General features: G+C 67.2%; 1 protein-coding gene across 5 annotated transcripts; it reads left to right on the top strand.

Annotated features, from left to right (window-relative positions):
• The first annotated feature begins 791 nt into the window (after positions 1-791).
• Positions 792-20148, top strand: OBSL1 (obscurin like cytoskeletal adaptor 1). 5 transcript variants are annotated; one of them, XM_062579387.1, is made up of 28 exons: positions 792-878; positions 2150-3110; positions 3684-3953; positions 4137-4397; positions 4555-4860; positions 5310-5588; positions 6319-6594; positions 7000-7272; positions 10933-11205; positions 11554-11829; positions 11942-12214; positions 12683-12958; positions 13408-13683; positions 13925-14200; positions 14765-15040; positions 15556-15831; positions 15912-16187; positions 16273-16539; positions 16652-16921; positions 17005-17271; positions 17507-17773; positions 17920-18032; positions 18123-18276; positions 18567-18728; positions 19060-19164; positions 19299-19565; positions 19648-19917; positions 20023-20148. In XM_062579387.1, exons 2-28 carry the CDS (start codon positions 2249-2251, stop codon positions 20028-20030), a joined length of 7155 nt encoding a protein of 2384 aa, XP_062435371.1. In that variant the 5' UTR covers positions 792-878; positions 2150-2248; the 3' UTR covers positions 20031-20148. The 5 variants fall into 5 exon arrangements, with proteins under 5 accessions (XP_062435371.1, XP_062435370.1, XP_062435372.1 ...); XM_062579386.1 differs by having other exon boundaries at positions 1998-3110; XM_062579388.1 differs by lacking the exon at positions 7000-7272 and having other exon boundaries at positions 1998-3110.
• Positions 20149-21082: the final 934 nt, after the last annotated feature.

The raw sequence follows: 21082 nt of genomic DNA, 5'->3' as shown, positions 1-21082 counted from the left end.
CCGCCCATGGTTCCCCTTGGGCTGCCTGTCTGCAGACTTGCTCCCGGGGGCTGGAGCTGCTGGGTGGGAGCTGGCTGGGGGCGCTCAGCGCGTGCTGCCCTTCCCGCAGCTGCCCGCAGGGACAGAGGCGGGAGTCCCGTGTCCAGGAGTCCTGTGTGTCTGCATGCTGGGATGCAGCCTCTGTGCCAGCCCGCTCCTGCAGCAGCCCATTGCCCCGTGCAGGGCACCCTGTGTGGCACATCCTCCCCCCCCCCCAGCAGCCTGGCATCCCATGCAGTGCATCCCCTGTGGCATGTCCTCCCCCATGCAGCAGCCTGGCATCTCATGCAGTGTGTCCCATAGGGCACGTCTCCCCTCCGCCCTCAGCAGCCTGGCATCCCATGCAGCATGTCCCATAGGGCACGTCTCCCCCCCCGCCCCCAGCAGCCTGACATCCCATGCAGTGCATCCCCTGTGGCATGTCCTCCCCCATGCAGCGTGTCCCAGGCAGTGTATCCTGTATGGCACGTGCCATCCCCGTTCAGCCTGGGTCCCACGCAGTGTGTTCCCTCCTGCCGCAGACTGACCCCACACCATGGCACCGTTGAGTCTGCTGTATGCTGGCGCCCTGGAGGTCAAGGACTGCCTCCCCGCTCCAGGCCGGCCGCTCTCCTGCTGGGGTGCTATACATAGGCCAGCCCTCCCCAGCCAAGGCACTGAATGGAGCAGGCTCAGACTTATCAGCCCCGTGTGTCATAAGAGGGTATTTTTGGGGACAGCAGCTGCAGGCATTTGTAACGTTTGGTCCCTGCATGTTGACGTCCAGGAGCGGAGCTGGGGGACGCAGCAGGCGCAGGGTGCCGGTGCTGGGAGACGCAAGGAAGAAGTGAAGAAGCGAGGTGCGTGTGTGGGGCAGGGGACTGCAGCATGGGAGCTGTGCGGGGCAGGGTGATCGGGGGCAGGTGAAGGGCAGAAGTGGAGCGGCTGAGCCTTCGGGGATATGCCTGTCTGTGGGAATTGCTGCTGGGGCAGCCTGTGGGTCTGGAGGCACATCTGCCTGGGAACGCACCCCTGAATGAATGTGTTGCCTACAGGCAGAGGTTTGGGAGGAAAAGCTGGCCCTGGTCCCTCCTGCTTCCCAGGGACCAGTCCGCTCCCACCACCCCTGCCAGCTCTCTCAGGTAGGGCATGTCCATGTCCTGCCCGAGCAAGGCAGAGATGACGGACACGGTTACCCGCAGGCTGGGGACGGAGGCAGTGCCTTGGCTGCCCGGCAGCAGGCTCAGACTCTCCGGCGTTTGCTCTACATCCCTGGGGCTTGAGTGACTAGTTATTTCATTAGAGTCATGGCTTTTGACACCTGATGGCTGGGGTGGGGGGATCCTGCCTCAGGGAGAGCGGGAATCTCCTCTCCGTGGGGAGCCCCTATTCGCCGGGTAGGGTAATCTGCAGTGAGCCCCCCAGCGCACAGGGAGCCCTGCTTCCCTGCCCCGCTGAGCTCGGAGGAAGCGCCGGGATCCGGCCAGATCCTCCCGCCCCCCCCCCCCCCCATGACAGCCCCTTATCAGCACCTGTGCCTGAGCCAGCCCAGATGCTGCAGGAATGTGGCTCTGCCACCACCCGATACTGCAGGAATGCCCCGCGGGTGGGGCCGGGCCGGGGCTGGGGCCCTTCCTGCCTCGGCCCGGCCCCGGCCCCGACCCCGGCCCAATTCCCCGTGCCCAGCACCCCTCAGGCCCTGCAAGCAGCCTTCACTCACATGCCCCGCACGGCCAGGGGCCCTGTGCTCCGGGAGCTGGGGGTCCCGTGTGCGCACACACGCAGCCTGGGCTGTATGCACTTGGGCCCCCTGGGTGCAAAGCGTTGCCTTTTGCCACCTTTCCCATTGCTTTGGGGCAGAAAAATGGGCATTTTGGGCTGAAGCTGGAGCATATCCAGGGAAAAGCCGAGTCAGGCAAACTGTGTGGTCATGGGGTGCTTGCCATGCCCAGCCCCGGTCTTACGGTGCATCGCTCCAGGTTGATGATCCCGGTTGCTGCGCCGCTGAGTCGCCTGCTGTGACCCTGGGGAGGCTGGGATGGATGGGATGGATGGATTTGGGGGAGCACCCAGGTTCCTGGCCTACCCGCGCACTTTCACGGTGCAAAACGGTGCTGACGCCGTCCTAAAGTGCCAGATCGTGGGTGACCCCCGCCCCAGCATCCTCTGGGAGAAGGACAGGACTCCGATCGAGCCGTCGGGCCGCTTCCACGTGGAGGCCAAGGGCAACATGTACAGCCTGCTGGTCTCCCAAGTAACCCCGGAGGACAGCGGGCGCTACGTCTGCAAGGCCAAGAACAACGTTGGCGAGACCTATGCCGCTGCCACGCTCAAAGTGGAGGCTGGGGAGCTCCAGGAGGAAGGAGACCCTGAGAACAAGCCGCCCGTCTTCCTGGTCAGGCCCTCGTCGATGCGAGTGTGCCGGGGGGAGGATGTGGTGTTCACCTGCAGGGTGTCAGGACAGCCCTGCCCAGTGCTGCACTGGGAGAAGGACGGGCACAAGCTCTCCGACCTCTTTGAGAGCAGCCACTTCTCCGTGGGGAAGGAGCCTGAGGACTGGCATTTCCTGAAGCTGTTCAGCGCTCGGCCCCCGGACGGGGGGGTCTATGTGTGCCGGGCACGGAGTGGCTCCCAGGAAGCCCTGGCCGCAGCCGTGCTCCTGGTTGAGCCCATGGTGCCGGGGCTGCCGGGGGAGCAATCCCGCGGGTCCCCCGAGAACAGCCTGGAGCAGCTGGGGGAGCAGCAGCAGTGCCGCCGGCACGCCGCGGTCTGGAGCGCCGGGCCTGAGACCTGGGCACTGCCCAACGGCGAGGTGCCCGCCAGCGTGCCGGGCGCCAAGGCGTTCACCGTGAGTGCAGGAAAGCATGCCAAGTTTCGCTGCTACGTGACTGGCAAGCCCAAGCCAGAGATCGTCTGGAAGAAGGATGGGAAGCCCGTCACCCCGGGGCGCAGGCACCTCGTTTATGAGGACAGGGAGGGCTACTTCATCCTCAAGGTGCTGTACTGCAAGCCCCAGGACCAGGGGCTGTACATCTGCACCGCCTCCAACACGGCCGGCCAGACGCTCAGCGCTGTGCAGCTCCAGGTGAAGGGTAGGTACCTCTCTCGCTGCGAGCAGAGGGGTGAAGCTCCTGGAGGGCTGCATGTGCCAGGCGGCGAGCAGGGAGGGGGCGCGATGCGCTGGTGACAAATTCCCCCGCAAGTGCAGAGTGGCTTTGGCTGGGAGCCTTGCAGGGCACGGCGCCAAGTGTCTGTGCTGGCGACAGGCCCGTCCCTCTGGCAAAGCCTGCACAGGGCCGCGCTGCCAGCCGGGGACACCGGGCCGGCCCCTCGCCGAGGGTGGCACAGCGCCTGGCGCTGCCCGCTCCCGGCCCACCCGTGGGCTGCCCCCACCAGACCCGGTGCTGCTGGCCTGCCTGCGGCTTGCGGTGAGAGGAGCTGAGAGCAGGGGGCCGGGGCGCTAGCCGTGCTGCGCGCCTCCCACCCAGGGTTCGGTTTGGTGCTAATACCAGGGTGCGGTGGTGTTTGCAAGCCAGCGGAGCCCGGCACAAAGCGCCAAAGGACGGCGACAGCTGACGCGGGGCGGGGGGAGGAGGCTGAGCAATGGTGGTGTGGGTGCTGGCCCCCTGCGCTCCTCAGCACCCATCTCTCTCTCTTGGCTCCAGAGCACCGTGTGCGCTTCCAGGTGCACCTGGCAGATGTGGAGGTGCAGGAGCGGGAGGACGCCGTGCTGGAGTGCCACGTGCCGCTGGAGACCATCCCCACCACCTGGTACCTGGAGGACAAGGAGCTCCAGCCCAGCCACAAGTACATCATGGAGGAAGAAGGCGTGATGAGGCGCTTGACCATCCGAGATGCCCACACCGATGATGACGGCATCTACCTCTGCCAGATGAAGGACAAAGGACGCAGCATCGCTGAGGTCTCCGTCCGAGGTGGGGGGCAGGCCCAGCTCTTCTAACTTCACTTTCCCTCTTCCAGGCCAGGCAGCAACCTGCTGTCCCCTGCATCTGCCCTCCCACTCTTTTGCCTGCATGCCTCCATGTGCCTCCTGTTACCTCTCCTAGACCTTCTACCCCTTGTTCCCTCCCCACCCCTCACCTGGCACTTTTTTTCAGGGATGATTGTAAAGAGGTTGCCGCGGAAGCTGGACGTCATGGAGGGGGAGAACGCGGCTTTCTGCGTGGAGACACGGGAAGCGGTGGAGGGAATCTGCTGGAGCCGCAATGGGCAGGAGCTGCAGGAGTCGTCCCACACTGTGCTGAAGAGCTTCGGCAGGACTCACCTCCTGGTGCTGGTGCACGTCACCAGGGAGGAGGCGGGCATCATCTCCTTTGCCGTTGGGGAGTCTCAGACATCCTCCCAGCTCCGGGTCAAGTGTAAGCCCCTGAAGGGTCCTGTGTTCCCCATCCTCCCCATTCACCAGTGGTTGACACAAGGGAGAGCTGGGATGGGCACCCACTGCCCTGGGAACATGCTCCTGCTCGGAGCCTGGCTGGCAGTCTCTGAGAAGGAAATGCTGATTGTGGGTTGCAGGTGTGAAACGCGACCCTCCGAGTGCCCCCGTGGCGGCCAGGATGAGCACGGAGCACAGCAACGCAGCACTGCTGACGTGGTGCCCTGCACCCGACGTGCACCATCGCCCCCCCAGCAGCTACGTGCTGGAGCGGCAGGAGGTCAGCGCCAGCGAGTGGGTGCACTGCCTCACCACCGACCTGGCCAGCCTGGTGGAGGTGCTGGGCGACAGCGTGCCCTGCGAGGCGGACTACCGTTTCCGCATCTGTGCTGTCAACAAGTATGGCAGGAGTGGGCCTGTGGAGTTCCCTGGCTCCGTGCATCTCGGTGAGGACTCTAACCCCATCCGGGCCATGGGTCTTCCTTCATTCCCTTCTGGGCCTCCTAGGCTGGGCTTGGATCTGACTTTCCTTAGGGACCTGTTGAGATGGGCTGGACCAGCCCTTGATCTCCCTTCAGCACCAGCCTGTTGGCTGTAGGTTCCCTGGCTGGTGTTCCTTGCCCTTGTGAGCCAGCGTGCACAGAGCACTGCACTTAAATAACACATCCCAGATCACTTCCAAGCAACTCTTCTTCCCAGGAGAGGATGGGATGGCACTATGGCCTGATCCCAGGACTTGCAGGGCATTTTCTACTGGCCCAGTCCTGGGTGATGGGTCCCAGATGCTCCTGGATGCTGGGTAGGGGCAGCAGGCAGCTGGGGACAGCACACTCCTGGGTCTACTAGCCCTGGCACATGACATTACTGTCTGGGGCTGAGTCCTGCCCTGCTCCAGTCCCAGCAGCTCGCCTGGAGAGAGGCCTGCAGGATGTGCAGGTGCGGGACGGCGAGGATGCGCACTTCTCCCTGGAGCTCTCTGCCTCGGTACGGGGCGCCTGGTTCCTGAACGGAGCAAGGCTGGACGACGAGGAGGGGGCGGGCGGCCGGTACTGCGTGCAGCACTGCAAAACGGAGCACTCCCTGCTGATCCGGGGAGCGCGGCTGGCCGAGAGCGGGGCCCAGGTCGCCTTTGTGGCCAGTGGCGTTCGGGACTCGGCCACGCTGCAGGTGCAAGGTGAGCGGGGCTGCGGTCTGGCGAGGAAGAGAGGAGCGGGGATGGAGGATGCTGCACGGATTGTGGTCACCTCTTCCAGTGTGGGATGCCTGTGCTTTTCCCATGTCCAGCACCCCCTCCTTAGAGCCGGCTCAGGAGCAGGAGGTGGATGAGCAGCTTCTGCTGTGCTGTTGCCTCCCAGCCCACGGCTGGAGAGTGCTGGCTCTCTGCGAGAGTGGCTTTGCTCCTTGGAGCTGGACGTGCAGAGCACAAAGCACTTTACACACTGAGGCTGTGGGCCGTGGAGGAGTTGTGCAGACCTTGGGCACTTAATTCCCTCTAGGGCTTGGAGCAAGGCTTTTCCTACGTGCCTGGTCTGGCTGGGAGCCCTCTGCCCTCACGCCAAGGCACATCTCCATCGGATTGTGCTGTCCCAGTACCACAGGAATGGCCAAAGAGCTTCTGTGCCTGTCAGCTCCAAGTCTCAGCCAGGGATATAACATGCACCCCTAGCCCACGCTGGGGATGAATTAACTCCAGGTGGTGCTGGGCAGAGCATCTTCAGGGTGCTGAGCAGTGCAGGGACAACCCTGGGCAGCAGCACCCGCTGCCAATGGGTTAGGGTGGGATATTGCACACTGTCCATGTGCGCACACTGAGATCTGCTCGGTTGGGACCAGAGGGGCTCTCCAAGCTTCTCTGGGCGAGCAAGAGCCTGCACCCATTTCTTACCCGCTGCGACGACTCTCAGCCCCGCAGGTCCGCATCGCCCCGGTGCCCGAGGCCCAGCGCCTCCGGAAGCAGCCGGCAGGGCTGCCCGTGCTCCTGGAGTGCGAGGTGTCCCCGGCGGGCGCCCCCGTCCGCTGGCTCAAGGACGGGGAGGCCGTGCCCCCGGACGACGTTATTGCCGTGCAGGCGGAGGGCTGCGTGCGCAGGCTGCTCGTCCGCTCCGCCGGTCCCTCGGACAGTGGCATATACACGTGTGACGCCGGGGACGAAGCCGTGAGCTTCATGGTGACCGTGACTGGTGAGCTGGGGACTGCACGTGGGAGCTTGGCCCCATCTTCTGTAGCCACCTGAGTGGGAACTGGGGGCTGGTAAAGCCCCCGCAGCTCCTGCTTCCCACCCCTTGCGGCAGGCCCAGGGCAAGCATGTGCCCAAGAGACCCCCTCTTCCCTTCCTGCTGCCATCGTTCCTTCCCTGCCTCTTTTCTTACCTTTTCTCCTCCAGTATCCACGTGCCCCATGCTTGCCCCCTGCCTCCACGCATCTCCCTGGCCCCCAAAACCGAATCCTGCAGCCCGCAGTGCTGCGGTCAGAAACGACAGCAGTGCTCCTGCCCTTCTTCGCGCTGGTCCTGGCAGCAGGGGCTGGGCGCTGCCATCGCGTGGCGCGGCGAGAACCCCGGGCTGAGCCCACATCTCCGCCCGCAGAGCCGCCGGTGCGGATCGTCGCCTCCAATGAGGACGCCCCGCACGCCTACGCGGCCCGGGAGCGCGCGGTGCTGTGGTGCGAGCTGTCCCGCGCGGACGCCCCGGTGCGCTGGTACAAGGACGGGCTGGAGGCGGAGGCGGGCGAGAGCCTGGTGCTGGAGCGCGAGGGGCCGCGGTGCCGGCTGGTGCTGCCCTGCGCCCGGCCGCAGGACGCGGGGGAGTTCGTCTGCGACGCCGGCGGCGACTCCGTCTTCTACAACGTCACGGTGGCAGGTCGGTGCGTTGCAGGTCAGCGATGTGCTCGCGGGGCTACGTCTCTCTGTGGTGCCCAGTGCTGGGTGCCTCCGCGTGGGCTGCAGTCCCTGAGGGCACAGTGAGGCCCTGCTCGCTCAGAGGGAGACTTCACGTGCTGCTCAGTGCATGTGCAAGGACACACAGCCGCTGTGGGAAGTGCTGACCACAGGAAGCATGTCTGTCTGTCTGCTATTGGCGCTGTGGTGTCCAGCTGCTCTCCCCTTCCTGCCACCTGCAGCCCCTGGGACCATCTTCCATCTGCTGCATTCCTGCCCATCCCCGACCTTTCTCCCTGCTGCCTCCGTGCTCTCGTCTTTCCGTGTTACTGTGACTTTTCTCCTTTGCCCCTTTGGTCCTCCGGGTGCTCCTCCAGACACCACCTCATTTACTCTCTTTACCTGGTAACTCGCACCCTGTCTCTGCCATGACCCAGTTCGAGCCACTCTGCCTTCTGCCTCTTACCTCTCCTGGGGGTTAGCTATGGGCAGCTGGATCCCTGGTTAGGGGCTGGGTTGAGGTTTCAGGGCTCAGCAGACCTGCCCTGCAGGGTGGTAAGGATGGGGACATGATGGCTGACTTCTCTTGAGCCTTGGGAAAGGCTTAGTGTCTCATGCTTCACATCAGAGATGTCCTTACCTGAATCAGTGATTCAGATGGGTAGGGGTCTGCGCAGCAGCAGGGCTTTGCTGTGTAAGTCTTACTGAAAAAGCAGGCAGCTCGCTCCTTGGGCATTGGTCTGTAATGCCCGGGCACTGATGGTGGGTCCAGAGCATCCCCATGCCGGGTGACGTTTGCTGGACCTCTCCCATGGCCAGTAAACAAGACCTCTGTGTTCCTAAAAATAGCAGGTGTTAGCATCCAACACTGAGAACCTGGCACCTGGTGTGGGGTGACTCACTATTGGACATTGCTCTGATGGACAGCGTTAATTGCTGACCTAAAAATTAGTAGTTGCCTGGATACTAACGATTTTGTTGTGTTTACATTGTGCAAACTGAGGATGGCATCAGGCAGTGACTTTCCCTCATCATAAAGCAGTTGTTAGCGTCGCTGGGTAGCAGCACAAATGGAAAATGGTCATGAAAACTGAAAACAACCAAAAGACTTCCTGTCGCTGGCCCCAAATCCCACAGTTCCACGCATGCAGGGAGGCTACTCGCGGCAGATGTACGGCGTGGTTAACAGGTGATGTGACTGCAGTGGTAAAACCTCTCCGCAATGCTCACGTGTGGATAAGTGCGGAAGTGCCATTAATCATAGAAGATGTAGGCATGGAAATGCGATGGGTGACACAAGATGCTAGAGGAATCGGTGAAATAGTGATTGCCACGAGCACTGAGAAAGAAGGGCTTTTAACATGACAGAGTCGAAATCACCTTGGGGAAGGATGGACTGTAAAGGCCCCCGGGGTGATCAGCAATGGCTGTAATGCTTTGGATAGAGACAGGCGGCATCGTCCATCCTGCGGCGGTGCACAGGCGTGGAAAGTTCAGCATCTGTAACATAAGAGGGAGGAAGCACCATCTGCTAAAGTTCAGTATTTCAGCTCAGCAGCTTTGCATAACTTAGGCTGAAGAGTCTTAAAGAGCCTGACTCAGTTCAGGACTCGGTCACCAGGGAAAGGCTAACAGTGTAATCAGCACCAGGCAGCGTGGTGTGAGTGGCGGGTGACAGAAGGCTTAAACGAGGACTTCTCTGACACAATTTCAGATTTGGCAGATAAAAGCAGTGTTGTTGATATGGCATGCTTGGATTTCTCCAAGGCATCCGAGTTATCCCCGTCATAGGCTGGTGCAATGCACAAGTCCAGGCCTAAAGCCTGGTCATCCCCAAATGCCTTTGGGTTTTCTGGCAGCTGCTGAGCGTTTTGGCTCCGTTGGAGCCATCGGCAGGTCTGGAGCCAGAGCAGTGTGGCTCACCATGGCCTGATGTGCTGTCCCCTCTCAGCTTTCACCCAAGGCTTCTCCCATGCAGGGCTCTCCCAGCGCCCTGCAGAAGGTGGATTTTCCCCAAACTGCACCATCCCTCTGCCTGTTGCATCAGAGACTTCTACATTTGGGGACATAATTTTGCCTCTGTGTCTCTATGCTGGAGTTCCCAGCCTGTTCTGCTGAGGTGGGCTGAGCCATGGGCTTTTCCTCTGTGCTCCCCAGGGGTTTAAAAGTACCCAGTTGTCTCAAGCCTGCTCATGGGGCAATGACAAACAGGGGATAGAGACCTAATGCTGAAGCTGGTAGCAAAGGCCTCTCCTCATATGCAGTGTTGGATTCAGGGCACCAAGCAGGAGGTCTTGAGCATCAGCGCTGATGTCTCCAGCTGTACCTCGGTGATTTGATTGCTTTTGACAAGCCCATTTAAGGAACTTTGCAGCATTTGATCAATAAATTGGACAGATACAGACTCAGCATGACTCAGGTTAAACACTTCAGACTGTCTAGGTGTCCACTCTTATATGCTGTTGATCTGTAGTGCACTGTTCACTGTTTGCATTGAGCATTGGAAGGAAACTTTAAAATCACAAACAGGAAGTTTGCAAATTGGATGCTCGGCATGGGGCAGTGGTAGGCTGTGAGAAGAACAGGCGGATGTGCCAGGTGCTCGGTTGGTGCCCTGCTCTCATCAGCTCAGCTGCTGCCGTAGGTCTGGTACTGGCTGTGCCCCATGCCTGCGTGGACCCATGGGCTGGGCTGAGCACCCAGAGCAGAGTCTTGGGCCCCTACAGCATGTTGATGGAGAAACCACCAGTTGCTAGTACATGAACAGGTAGATAGTGTTGGCTACTACAGACAAGGACCACATCCTGACCCACTGAGGCTTTCTCCCAAGGGAGAGGAAGGTTGGTTATCTAATGCTTGTACGGAGCCCCTCCTGGACTTTATGAATCCAATGCATTTTAGCAGAGAGTTGTGAGCACTGGCAAAGATTTTGTGGGCAGGCTGAGGTTACACGTGTTAGTTGTGGCATTTAACCTGCACTCAAATCTAGCATGATGTGCTGGGCCACAGCGAGCAGGAGAGATGGGGAAGCTGGCTGCAAGCGAGCTGTGCGCCTGCATTGCAGAGCGAGCGAATGTAAAGCTTCAGATCGAAACAAGAGCGTGGAGCATGCTGCGGGCCCAGACCCAACAGCCCTCCAAAGCGGTGGCTGGGGAAACAGCTGGAGGAGTCGAGCTCCCCCGGGAAGGAAGCCACAAGGGCCGTGCACAGGCTCCTGGGCACGCCGGCACTGTGCACGCCCGTGAATGGTCCCGTGGCTTTTTACTTTCCTACCTGCTGTGTCACCCTCTGCCTCCCTCGGGGGACCTTCCCCCTTGGGTGGGGGGCACAGTGGTGCCAGGCACCCATGCGGGGAGCGAGGTCTTGCTGAGGTCTGACCCAATGCGGTGATTTATGGTGAGACTCGAAGCAAGACGCTTCCTTGTGCTGGCACCCAGATGGGGTGAGAGGTGAGGGAGGTCCCTGTCACAGCTGCGCCAGGGCAGCCCAACAGCTGGGGCCTGGCAAGATGTAGATCAGGTGTTCGTATTTAGGCTTAAAAATCAATGAACCTGTGAAGGCACTGTGCCATGTCGGGGTCTGACCACTGCAGTCACCAGCGATGGATTTTGCATCGCAGCTGAGCCCACATCTCCGCCCGCAGAGCCGCCGGTGCGGATCGTCGCCTCCAACGAGGACGCCCCGCACGCCTACGCGGCCCGGGAGCGCGCGGTGCTGTGGTGCGAGCTGTCCCGCGCGGACGCCCCGGTGCGCTGGTACAAGGACGGGCTGGAGGCGGAGGCGGGCGAGAGCCTGGTGCTGGAGCGCGAGGGGCCGCGGTGCCGGCTGGTGCTGCCCTGCGCCCGGCCGCAGGACGCGGGGGAGTTCGTCTGCGACGCCGGCGGCGACTCCGTCTTCTACAACGTCACGGTGGCAGGTCGGTGCCGCCCCGCAGCGGCGTCCCTCTCCCCATGCACCCGCTTTCCCCCTTGCCTGCCCTGGCCGTCGCTCCCCTAGAGCGTCCCCGCTGTCCCCGCTCCCCGGGCTGCATCCTGAAGCACTGGCAGCACCACCTGCCCTGCCGCCTCGCCCCGCATGGCCCCACGGCACCCCGCTCCAGCGAGGGCTGGGCACGTGCCCGCGATGCCCGCCCGCGGCTCCGGTGCTCCCTCGCCTGCTTTCCGCGCCGGTGAGCGCTGCGGGCTCATGCGGCGCGGTGCACGGGGTGCAGCGGGGCGGGCGGGCGGGACGGCGGCCAAGTGACAAGGGGTCTCGGTGCTCTCAGCCCCGCGGGCCAGCATCGCCCCGGTGCCGGAGGACCAGCGCTGCCGGACGCTGCTGGCGGGGCAGCCCCTGCTCCTGGAGTGCGAGGTGTCCCCGGCGGGCACCCCCGTCCGCTGGCTCAAGGACGGCGAGGCCGTGGTGCCGGCCGAGGCCGTGGCCGTCCAGTCGGAGGGGTGCACGCGGAGGCTGCGCGTCTGCTCGGTGGGGCCGGCGGAAGCGGGGACCTACACGTGCGAGGCGGGGGACGCTGCCGTGAGCTTCGCAGTGACCGTGAGCGGTGAGCTGTGCCCGCGGCTGGGCACGCGTCCTTGCGCCGGGCACGGGCCGTGCCCGGAGACACCTTCGGCATCGCCCGGCGTCACAGCAGCGCCCTGCGCGCCGCCCCGCAGAGCCGCCGGTGCGGATCGTCGCCTCCAACGAGGACGCCCCGCACGCCTACGCGGCCCGGGAGCGCGCGGTGCTGTGGTGCGAGCTGTCCCGCGCGGACGCCCCGGTGCGCTGGTACAAGGACGGGCTGGAGGCGGAGGCGGGCGAGAGCCTGGTGCTGGAGCGCGAGGGGCCGCGGTGCCGGCTGGTGCTGCCCTGCGCCCGGCCGCAGGATGCGGGGGAGTTCGTCTGCGACACCGGAGACGCTTCTGCCTCCTACAGGGTCACGGTGGCAGGTTGGTGGCGTGGCCAGGACGCCCTGCCGGGGAGGCTGGCGCTGCCCCTGCTCCGCTCCGTGCGATCCCCAGCACGGCCTCCCTGCCCGTAGCGTCGCTGGGCAGCGTTAGCGGCCGCGCGGCGAGGCGGCGTTGCGGGGCTGTGCGCCAGCGCGCCCGCCCCCCGCCCGCCTGGGCTCCGACCTGCCCGCCAGCAGCTCTCTACCCTGCCCAGCCCAGCTCGGTGCGCTGGGGCCGTCCGCCGCGTCCCTGCTCCAGGAGCCGTCACCGCCGCGCTGCCCGGCGGGACGAGCGTTTCTCGCGGTGCGCGGGGCACCCCGCTGCGGCCAGCCCGCCCGGCAGGCGTTTGCAGCCCGCAGCGCCCCGGCCCCGCTGCGGTGCAGGGCAGGTGACAGCAATGCTGGGGACCGCGGAGCCAGGGGCAGCGCGGAGAGCAGGTCTCACTCGCGTCCTCTGTGTCCCTGGCAGAGCCACGCGTGCGGATCTTGCACCCGCCGGAGCGCTCGCTGGTGCTGCCAGTGCAGGCCCTGGCGCACGTGGAGCTGCGGTGCGAGCTGTCCGTGCCGGACGCTCCCGTGCGCTGGTTCAAGGACGGGCTGGAGGTGGACGAGAGCGACAACCTGCTGCTGCTGGCGGAGGGGGCCCAGCGCTTCCTCGTCATCCTGAAGGCCAGCGCGGAGGACGCGGGCGAGTACATCTGCGAGAGCAGGGATGAGGCCGTCTCCTTCGACATCCAGGTGTCAGGTGAGCCGGGGCCTGTGCCCCACGGATGGGGGTCGCCGCTGCAGGGGCTTTCCCAGCCTGGGCGGAGGGCACTTGCTCTGGCTGCTCCCTGGCTGGCTGCGGAGCTGCTGCTCGCTTGCACCCCTCCCCAGGCAGCAGGCACCTGCCTGCAGCGCGCACCGAAGGGGCCATGCGGGCGCCCAGGGGCGATGTGGTCCCTGCCGGCTCCCACGCGCTGTGCGTGCCCCACGCGGGACTCTCCACAGCCTCTCTGTCCCCCCACGGTGACTCAGCCCATGGCAGCCCGGCAGAAGCTCGTGCCCCACTGCCTGAGTTGCCTCCTGGGCGCGTGGCCTCCTGGGCGCGTGGCCTCTGTGCCACCCGCTGCGGTACTCGCCTGGGGCTGGCAGCAGCCTCCTGGGTGGCGTTGTGCCTGTGCCACTTTGCACGGGGCCACGCTCTCCCTGCAGAGCTGCCGGTGAAGATCCTGCAGCCGCGGAGACCTCCCCCTGCCGTGAAGGCCTCCCCGGGGGAGACGGTGACGCTGGCCTGCGAGCTGTCCCGCGTGGATGCGCCCGTGCGCTGGGCCAAGGAGGGCGTCAGGCTGGAGGCGGGGGGCAGCCTGGTGCTGGAGGAGGAGGGTGCCCACCGGCGCTTGCTCATCCCCGCCGCCGGAGCGGAGCACTCTGGAAAATACGTCTGCGATGCCGGTGACGACGCCGTGACCTTCACCGTCCAAGTGTCGGGTGAGCAAGGGGCTGGCAGAGAGCCTGGGGGCGGGTGCTGGGGTGCAGACCTGGAGACCCCGGAGAAGGGCACTGGGCTGCGAGCTGCCGGGTCCCCATAGCTTCCTTGCCACGGACAGTGCTGGGGGGCAGCCCTGCGGACTGGTTTCCGTGGAACGGCTCTTCCCTGGAGCCAAACCCTGCACAAGGGACTTCCGAGCCCGCAGCTAACGGCAGCTCTGCTGGCGTCTGGGGCTGCCAGACCCACTGGTCAGGATCCTGGGGAGGGACGCTCTGCCGACTCGCCGGCACTGCCGGGCCCTGGAGGACCTGGTGCTGGAGGTGCAGCTCTCGCACGCCCACGGCGAGGTGAAGTGGTACAAGGATGGCGAGAAGCTGCAGGACACGGGGCGCGTGCGGCTGGAGGAGGACGGGGTGTGCCGCTCGCTCGTCGTCCTGGGCGCGACGCGCAGGGACGAGGGCGAGTACCTCTGCGACACCCACGACGACAGCGTCGTCTTCTGCGTCACCGTGGAAGGTGAGCGGCGCTCTCCTCGCTGCCTGCCTGGAGCCCCACAGGTCCCTGGTGGACACGAGGGACAACCAGGGCTGGGCTGGGTTTCAGTAAGTGCACAGTGGTGCATGTGGGGAGGGGGGCGACAGGGAGCTTTGCGGTCCTCCCTGAGCTGCCTGCACCCACCTAGCAGCTCTGGGGAAACCCATGCACTGCCCAGCTGCAGCTGGAAGAGATCTAGAAGGGGTCCAGCCGTTGCAGCGGGACCACCCATGGGTGCATGGCAGAGGACGGGGACTGGGATGGGCAGCAACAGGAAAAGATGTGGTGTTCCCGCTCCCGTCAGCCCTGCAGTATTATTCTGCAGCCAGAGCTGGCCCTGGCAGCTCAGGGGTGAAGCCAAAAACTGTCTCGCCCTGCAGGGCAGGGTTTGTCCCTGCTTTGCCCCCAGACCGGGGCCTGGCTTGCAGGGCACCCCCAGCCCGGGGACTCCTCTCCCTGCACCCCGGTAGCCTGTGCCGGGCTGTGCCTAGCACGGTGACGTGGGCTGCTCCCCCCGCCGTGACAGCCCTTCTCTGCGGCCCCCAGAGCCGCCGGTGACCATCGTGGGGAGCACGGGCGCTGCGGAGCGGCGCTGCCTCGTGGCTGGGGAGGACCTGGTGCTGGCCTGCGAGCTCTCCCGGCCCGATGCCGCCGTGCGCTGGCTCCGGGACGGCCAGGAGGTGCAGCCCAGCGAGCGGGTCCGGCTGGAGGCCCGGGGGGTGCTCCGGGAGCTCAGCATCCTTGGGGTGCAGCCCGGTGACTCGGGGTCCTACACCTGCGACGCCGCCAGCGACCGCGTGGTGACGAGCGTGGAGGTGTCAGGTGAGGGCGGGAGCTCGGCACCCGGGGAGCAGGCGGCGCCGGGGCTGCGCTCGGTGCTGCCCCCCTCGCCGGGGCTGGGGCCTTCCGTGGGGAGCCCCAGCGCCCTGGCAGTGCCACGCGCCCTGCCACGGGGGCATGGGCCTCTCCCCTGCGACTTACGCTGGTTTTGCCGTAGCCGAGCAGCTGCTGCGCCCGGCGCAGGCACGGGGAGGGGACGCGGCGGCGGCGGCGGCGGGGGGGACGCGAGCCCCCGGCTGCCCCGAGACGCAGCGCCGTGCTGCAGGAGCCGCCGGCACCGAGGGGGCCCGTCGGCGCGGTGGCGAGGCACATGCCTCCCGCCTCCCCCAGCGGGGGCTGGCTAAATTTATCCTTGGCTGGCTCCCAGGCGCCTCCGCTCCTGCCTCGGCTGCCAAGGGCCGGGCTCGGCGCTGCCCTTATCAGAGGGGGAGAAAGGGCCGCGCGGCGCCCGGCGCGGGGGACGCTGCTGAGCCCTGCCCGTGTCCCCCGCGCCCCAGCCCAGCCCGTGCGCGTTGTGAACAAGGAGGAGGCCCTTAGCCCCGTGGAGGTGCTGGAGGGGGACAGCGTGACACTGGTGGCCCGGCTGTCCCCGGAGACGGCGGCGGTGCAGTGGCGCAAGGGCGGGCGGGCGCTGCGCTCGGGCGGGCGGCTGCTCGTGTGCAGCGAGGGCCCCGCGCGCAGCCTCACCATCAAGCAGGCGGAGCCGGGCGACAGCGGCGTCTTCCTCTGCGACGCCGGCGACGACGAGGTGCATTTCACGCTGCGCGTGAAAGGTGAGCCCGAGCGGGACGCCGCGCGCCGGGGGGCGGCGCCGGGCCCCGGCGCGGCTGACGCCGGCTCTGCCCTGCCCCAGAGGCGCCCGTGCTGTTCGTGAACAAGCAGGAGCAGCCCGAGAAGCTGCTGGTGCTGGAGGGCGGCAGCGCCGTGCTCTCGGCCATCGTGTCCAAAGAGCCGGCGGCCGTCCGCTGGCTGGGGCCGCGGCAGCCCGTGGCGGCCGGCGAGCGCCGCGAGATGCGGCGCGAGGGCCGCGTGCACAGCCTCGTGCTGAGCAACGTGGGCAAGGAGGACGCCGGCGTCTACACCTGCCTCTCCAGCCACGACCAGATGCGGTTTGACGTGAGCGTCAAAGGTGCGTGCCGGGCTGGGGGGCCGGGGGCCGGGGGGAACGGGCCGGCGAGCCCGGGACGCTGCCGGCACGGCCTCGTGCGCGGCAGAGCTGCTGGTGAAGTTCCTGCGGGGCCTGGCGGACGTGCACGCGCACGAGGGCGAGACGGTGGTGCTGTGGTGCGAGCTGTGCAAGGCCAAGGGCGACGTGGTGTGGCTGAAGGACGGGCGCGAGCTGGCCCCCGGCGCCCGGCGGGAGGTCAAGGCGGAGGGGCGCGAGCGCTCGCTGGTGCTGAGCGCCGTGGGGCCCGAGGACGCCGGCGAATACTCCTGCGAGTCCAAGGATGACCGGACGCTGGCCACGCTGACGGTGCAGGGTGAGCGCGGGGTGGGGAGGGGACAGGGCGGCGGGGGAGCGCCCAGCGGCGGCAGGGCCGGCGGCGGCGCGGGGCACCGCCGGGTCCGGGCGCCCTCACGGCCCCGCTGCAGTCCCCAGGGTGGTGGAGATCATCGCGGAGCTGCGCAGCCTGACGGTGCTGGAGGGGGAGGACGCCACCTTCAAGTGCGTGGTGTCCCCCGAGGACGTGGCCCTGACGTGGCAGCTCAACGGCCAGGCCGTGGCCCCCTGCGAGCGGCTCGTGGTGGCGAGGACGGGGCTGTGTCACAGCCTCACCGTCCGGCGGTGCCAGCCGGCCGACGCGGCCACCGTGACGGCCAACGCCGAGGGGCTGGTGAGCGCGGCCCGGCTGAGCGTGCGAGGTGAGCAGGCAGGGGGGTGGCCCGCGGCAGCGGCCCCGAGCCGGTGTGGGGCCCGCCGGTGACGCTGCGCGTGGGCCTCGCAGAGGCGCAGGTGCTGTTCGTGCGGCGGCTGCGGGACGTGGCCGCGGAGGAGCAGCGGGACGCGTGCCTGGAGGTGGAGGTGAGCCACGAGGCCGCCGAGGTGCAGTGGATGAAGCAGGGCGTCCTCCTGCAGCCGAGCGGCAAGTACGAGCTGCGGGAGTCGGGGCGCCGGCGCATCCTCACCATCCGCAGCCTGAGCCCCTCCGACCGCGGCACCTACCGCTGCGAGAGCCTGCACGACCGCACGCAGGCCAAGCTGTGCGTCGAGCGTGAGTACCCGCGCGGCCTGGGGGGAGCGGGGGCCGCAAGGCGCCAGTGCCCCCGGAGAGCCGCTCCGGGCAGGACGGGGAGCTGGGGCAGAGCCGGGCGTCTGGCGGGTGGGGGCGATGGAAGGAGGCGGCGTGGATGGCGCTAGGGGCGGGTGGCGGTGCGGGAAGCAGCGTGGCGTTGCTGCAGCAGCAAAACTCTGCGCCCGGGGGCCTCCCGGGCCGCCGGCCCTTGCAGCACGGAAGGTGTCGATCCGGACCCCGCTGGCGGACGTGGAGGCCTTTGAGAAGGAGACGGCCACCTTCCACCTGGAGCTGTCTCACGCCGGCGTGCCCGGCGTCTGGACGCGGGACGGCATCCGGGTGAAGCCCAGCGGCACGTGCCGGATCAGCGCCGCGGGCTGCGCGCACAGCCTCACGCTGCAGCGGCTCACGCTGGAGGACTCGGGCACCGTCGCCTTCACCGCTGACGCCCTGCGGTGCAGCGCCCGCCTGCTCGTGCGGGGTACGGTCACCGGCGGGGGGCTCCGGGGGGTGCGTGGCCCCAGCAGCGCCCTGGGAAGCACAGCCCTCGCCCCGTGCTGAGACCCCCAGCCCAGAGCCGAGGTCTTCCGCTGCCGAACCTTTCCACCCTGCGTCCTCTCCCCCCAGAGCCACCGGTCACGATGGTGAAGATCCCACGGGACCTGGGGGTCCCGGAGACGGGGGCTGCCAGCTTCGAGTGCGAGCTGTCTCGCGCCACGGCGGAGGTGAAGTGGTACAAGGTGAGGGCTCAGCAGCACCGGGCCCGGCCCGCGGGGCGCAGCGGCGGGGTGCTGCCCCGGCACCCCCTGACCGCACGCTCCCCGGGCCAGGACGGTGCGGAGCTGCGACCGGGGCCCCGCTGCCGCATCTACTCGGCGGGCCGCCGCCGCCTCCTGCAGCTCAGCTGCTGTGAGCTGGCCGACGCCGGCGAATACACCTGCGACGCGGGCGACTGCCAGGCCTCCGCCACCCTCCACGTCCACGGTACGGCGGTGCTTGGCTGTGCTGGCCTTGGCGCAAAGGGGACCCCGCGGGGTACCCGCAGCCTCTGGCTGGTGCAGCTGTGGCTTCCAGATGTGCTCGTCCCTTCCCCTTCGCTGCCCCTGGGGACCCACAGGCTGGGGGTCTCCTCTCCTGCCTGCTCCCAGCTTGCACAGCCTCTCCCCATCACCCTGGGCTGGTGTTCACGTCGTCCCCGTGCACAGGAGCCGCGGGCTGGACCCCCGGCCCCCGGGCCCGGCGCAGCACCCAGCCCCCTGCCCCATCTCCCGCAGAGCGCCAGGTCTGCATCGTGCAGGAGCTGCAGGACGCCTGCGTGCGGGAGAGCGAGAATGCCGTCTTCACGTGCGAGGCGTCGCATGGGGACGTGAAGGGCGAGTGGTTCCGGGACGGCGAGAAAATCAAGGTCACCAGCACGGTGAAAATACGGCAAGAAGGTGAGCGTGTTGCTGGCGCGCAACTGCGCGGTCCGGGGTGCAGCCGTGCCCCCGGGGCCGGCAGGCTGCCCCGCTCCCCCTCGGCTGCAGCTGCCCTTGCAGCCCCCTCGCCCGGCCTGAGCGATGGGCGCGAGCAACGGGCAGAGGGTGGTGGCGGCCAGCTCCGGCTCTGCTAACTCGTGTGGTTTCGGGGCTGGGAAGGGGCGAACTCGAGCAAAGCCACGGCGGAGAGAGGCGTTTGCATGGCTACGGCCGCAGGGCCGGGTGGGCAGAGCGGGGCCCGCCGCCTGCCCCGCTTGCCGTGCGCCCCATCTCGGTCCCCCTCACCCAGGGACTAAGCACTTCCTGCTCATCTGCGGCGTGCGCCCGGAGGACGCGGGTCTCATCCGCTTCGTGGCCAAGACGGCCGTCTCGGAGGCAAACCTGCGGGTGGAAGGTGAGCGGCTGGGGGCGCGCCGGGCTCCGCGGCTGGGCGGCGATGGGGCCTGCTCCCTGGCCGTGCTGGGAGCCGGGGCTCCGGCGCGGCGGCGCGGGCGAAGCGATGCTCACGGCCCCCTGTGTGCGCGCCAGCGCTGCCCATCCGCATCGTGAAGCCGCTGCGGGACAAGACGGTGCTGGCGCGGCACAAGGCCACGCTGGAGTGCACCGTGTCGCACGCCCGGGGCCGCGTGCGCTGGTTCCGCGGCGACACCGAGATCTTCGCCGGTGACAAGTACGAGATCTGCAACCTGGACTGCTACCGCACGCTCATCATCCACCGCGTGGGCCCCGAGGACGAGGACTCGTACACCTGCGACGCCTTCGACGACCGCTCCACCGCGCGCCTCCTCGTGGAGGGTGAGCAGTGGGGCGGGGAGCGGGCGCGGGGGCGGCGGGGCCGCCGGCTGCCGGGCCCTGACGGCGCCGCCCTGCCTTGCAGCGGACGGGATCCAGGTGCTGCGGGGGCTGCGGAGCGTGGAGGTGGTGGCCCCGGCCGAGGCCCGCTTCGAGTGCGAGGTGTCGGGGGCGCTGCCCGGGGCGCCCCAGTGGAGCCTCAACGGGGAGGTGCTGCGGGCCGGCGCGCACGTGAGGATGGAGAGCCAGGGCAGGGTGCACCGGCTGGCGCTGTGCCCCACGGCCGCCGGCATGAGCGGCGTGGTGAAGGTCAGCCTCGGCCAGGCCCGCTCCAAGGCCCAGCTCACCGTGCGAGGTGCGTGGCACCCTGCCCCCCCCTTGGGCCCCTCCCCACCGCTGGGCTCCCCCCGCCCTTTGCCAGGGCCTGCTCCTTGCTCCCTGACTCCCCTTCTCCTTGCAGGGAGCTAGGAGCCGCGCGCAGGAGACGTGGCAGCCCTCCCAGCCCTCCCCCAGGACGCACGGACACAGCCAGACCATCCCGCTCCTGCTCTGGCCTCAGGGCTCGGCATTAAACGTCCTGCTTTTTCCTGCCGTGGCTTCTTCCACCCCGGGGGCCCCATCGGGAACACGCGGCTGGCAGCCTGGACGGTCGCACCGCTGCGCTGTCCAGCCTGGGGAAACGGGTCTCTGGGGGGGGGAACGGCCCTCGGGGCCCCACGGCGCGAACCGCCCACCCCCCGCGCGGCCACTGTCCTCGGCCGCCCCGCAGCCCCCAGGCAGCCCGGGCTCTGAAAGGCTCTTTACTGTGTGGCCGTGGCCTCAGCAGCGTTTGGCACATTTACAAAAAAGACTGAAAAGGGGAGAGCGGCGCTGCACCGCGGAGCCGGGGGCGCGTGGCAGGCGCATGCAGTTCCCGGAGCGGCGGGACCCCCCTGGCCGCGTGGGGCTGGGCACCCGCCGCGACGCCCGGGCCTGGCCGGCCCCACCGAGCGCTGCCGGGGGCATCCCGGCCTTTCCCAGCGCGACGTCCTGGCTCGCTCCGTAATAAATTAATACAAATCACAGCAAGAGAAATATATACAAGGCGGGAGCCTCTGCCCGCGGCCGTGCTCTGGGCAGGGGCTCCTGCCCTGCCCCGCAGACGTGCTGCCCCAGCCAGAGGCTCAGCCCTACCCCAGGGTCCCCCCCCACCCACTATAAAATCCAGTCGCCAGCAAAACAGCGCTGGCCTCGGACGCCGCAGGAGTCCCTGCATCCCTGAGGCAGCCTAGCCTCTGCCTGAAGGCTGGCTCCAGTGCCCTGTACCCCATCGAAAGGGGGGGGCCTGCGCGAGGCCCCCCACGAGCACATCACGCTGGGCACACGCTGGCAGAGGCCAGGCTCGCTCCCAGGCAGGGGTTCCTCGCGCCTCCCCTGCGCCGGGGCAAGCAGGAGCCCCAGGTCCCTCCTCCCCGTGGCAGCATGCCTGGTCCTCCTCGTTGGGCAGCCTGATTTGGGCAGTGTCTGCCTCAGCACCAGCC

Source organism: Rhea pennata, chromosome 6, assembly GCF_028389875.1.
Source record: "Rhea pennata isolate bPtePen1 chromosome 6, bPtePen1.pri, whole genome shotgun sequence".
NCBI lineage: Eukaryota > Metazoa > Chordata > Aves > Rheiformes > Rheidae > Rhea > Rhea pennata.
Note: the sequence above shows the minus strand (reverse complement) of the source record. Positions and strands in the feature narration are given on the sequence as shown.

What these genes read in the sequence shown, in the direction of transcription:
- OBSL1 (XM_062579386.1), top strand. Translation starts at nt 2,057, where the DNA reads ATGGATGGGATGGATGGATTTGGGGGAGCACCCAGGTTCCTGGCCTAC. An exon ending in CTTCGACATCCAGGTGTCAG is followed by an intron (nt 12,959 to 13,407) that starts GTGAGCCGGGGC and finishes CTCTCCCTGCAG; the next exon opens with AGCTGCCGGTGAAGATCCTG. An exon ending in CTTCTGCGTCACCGTGGAAG is followed by an intron (nt 14,201 to 14,764) that starts GTGAGCGGCGCT and finishes TGCGGCCCCCAG; the next exon opens with AGCCGCCGGTGACCATCGTG.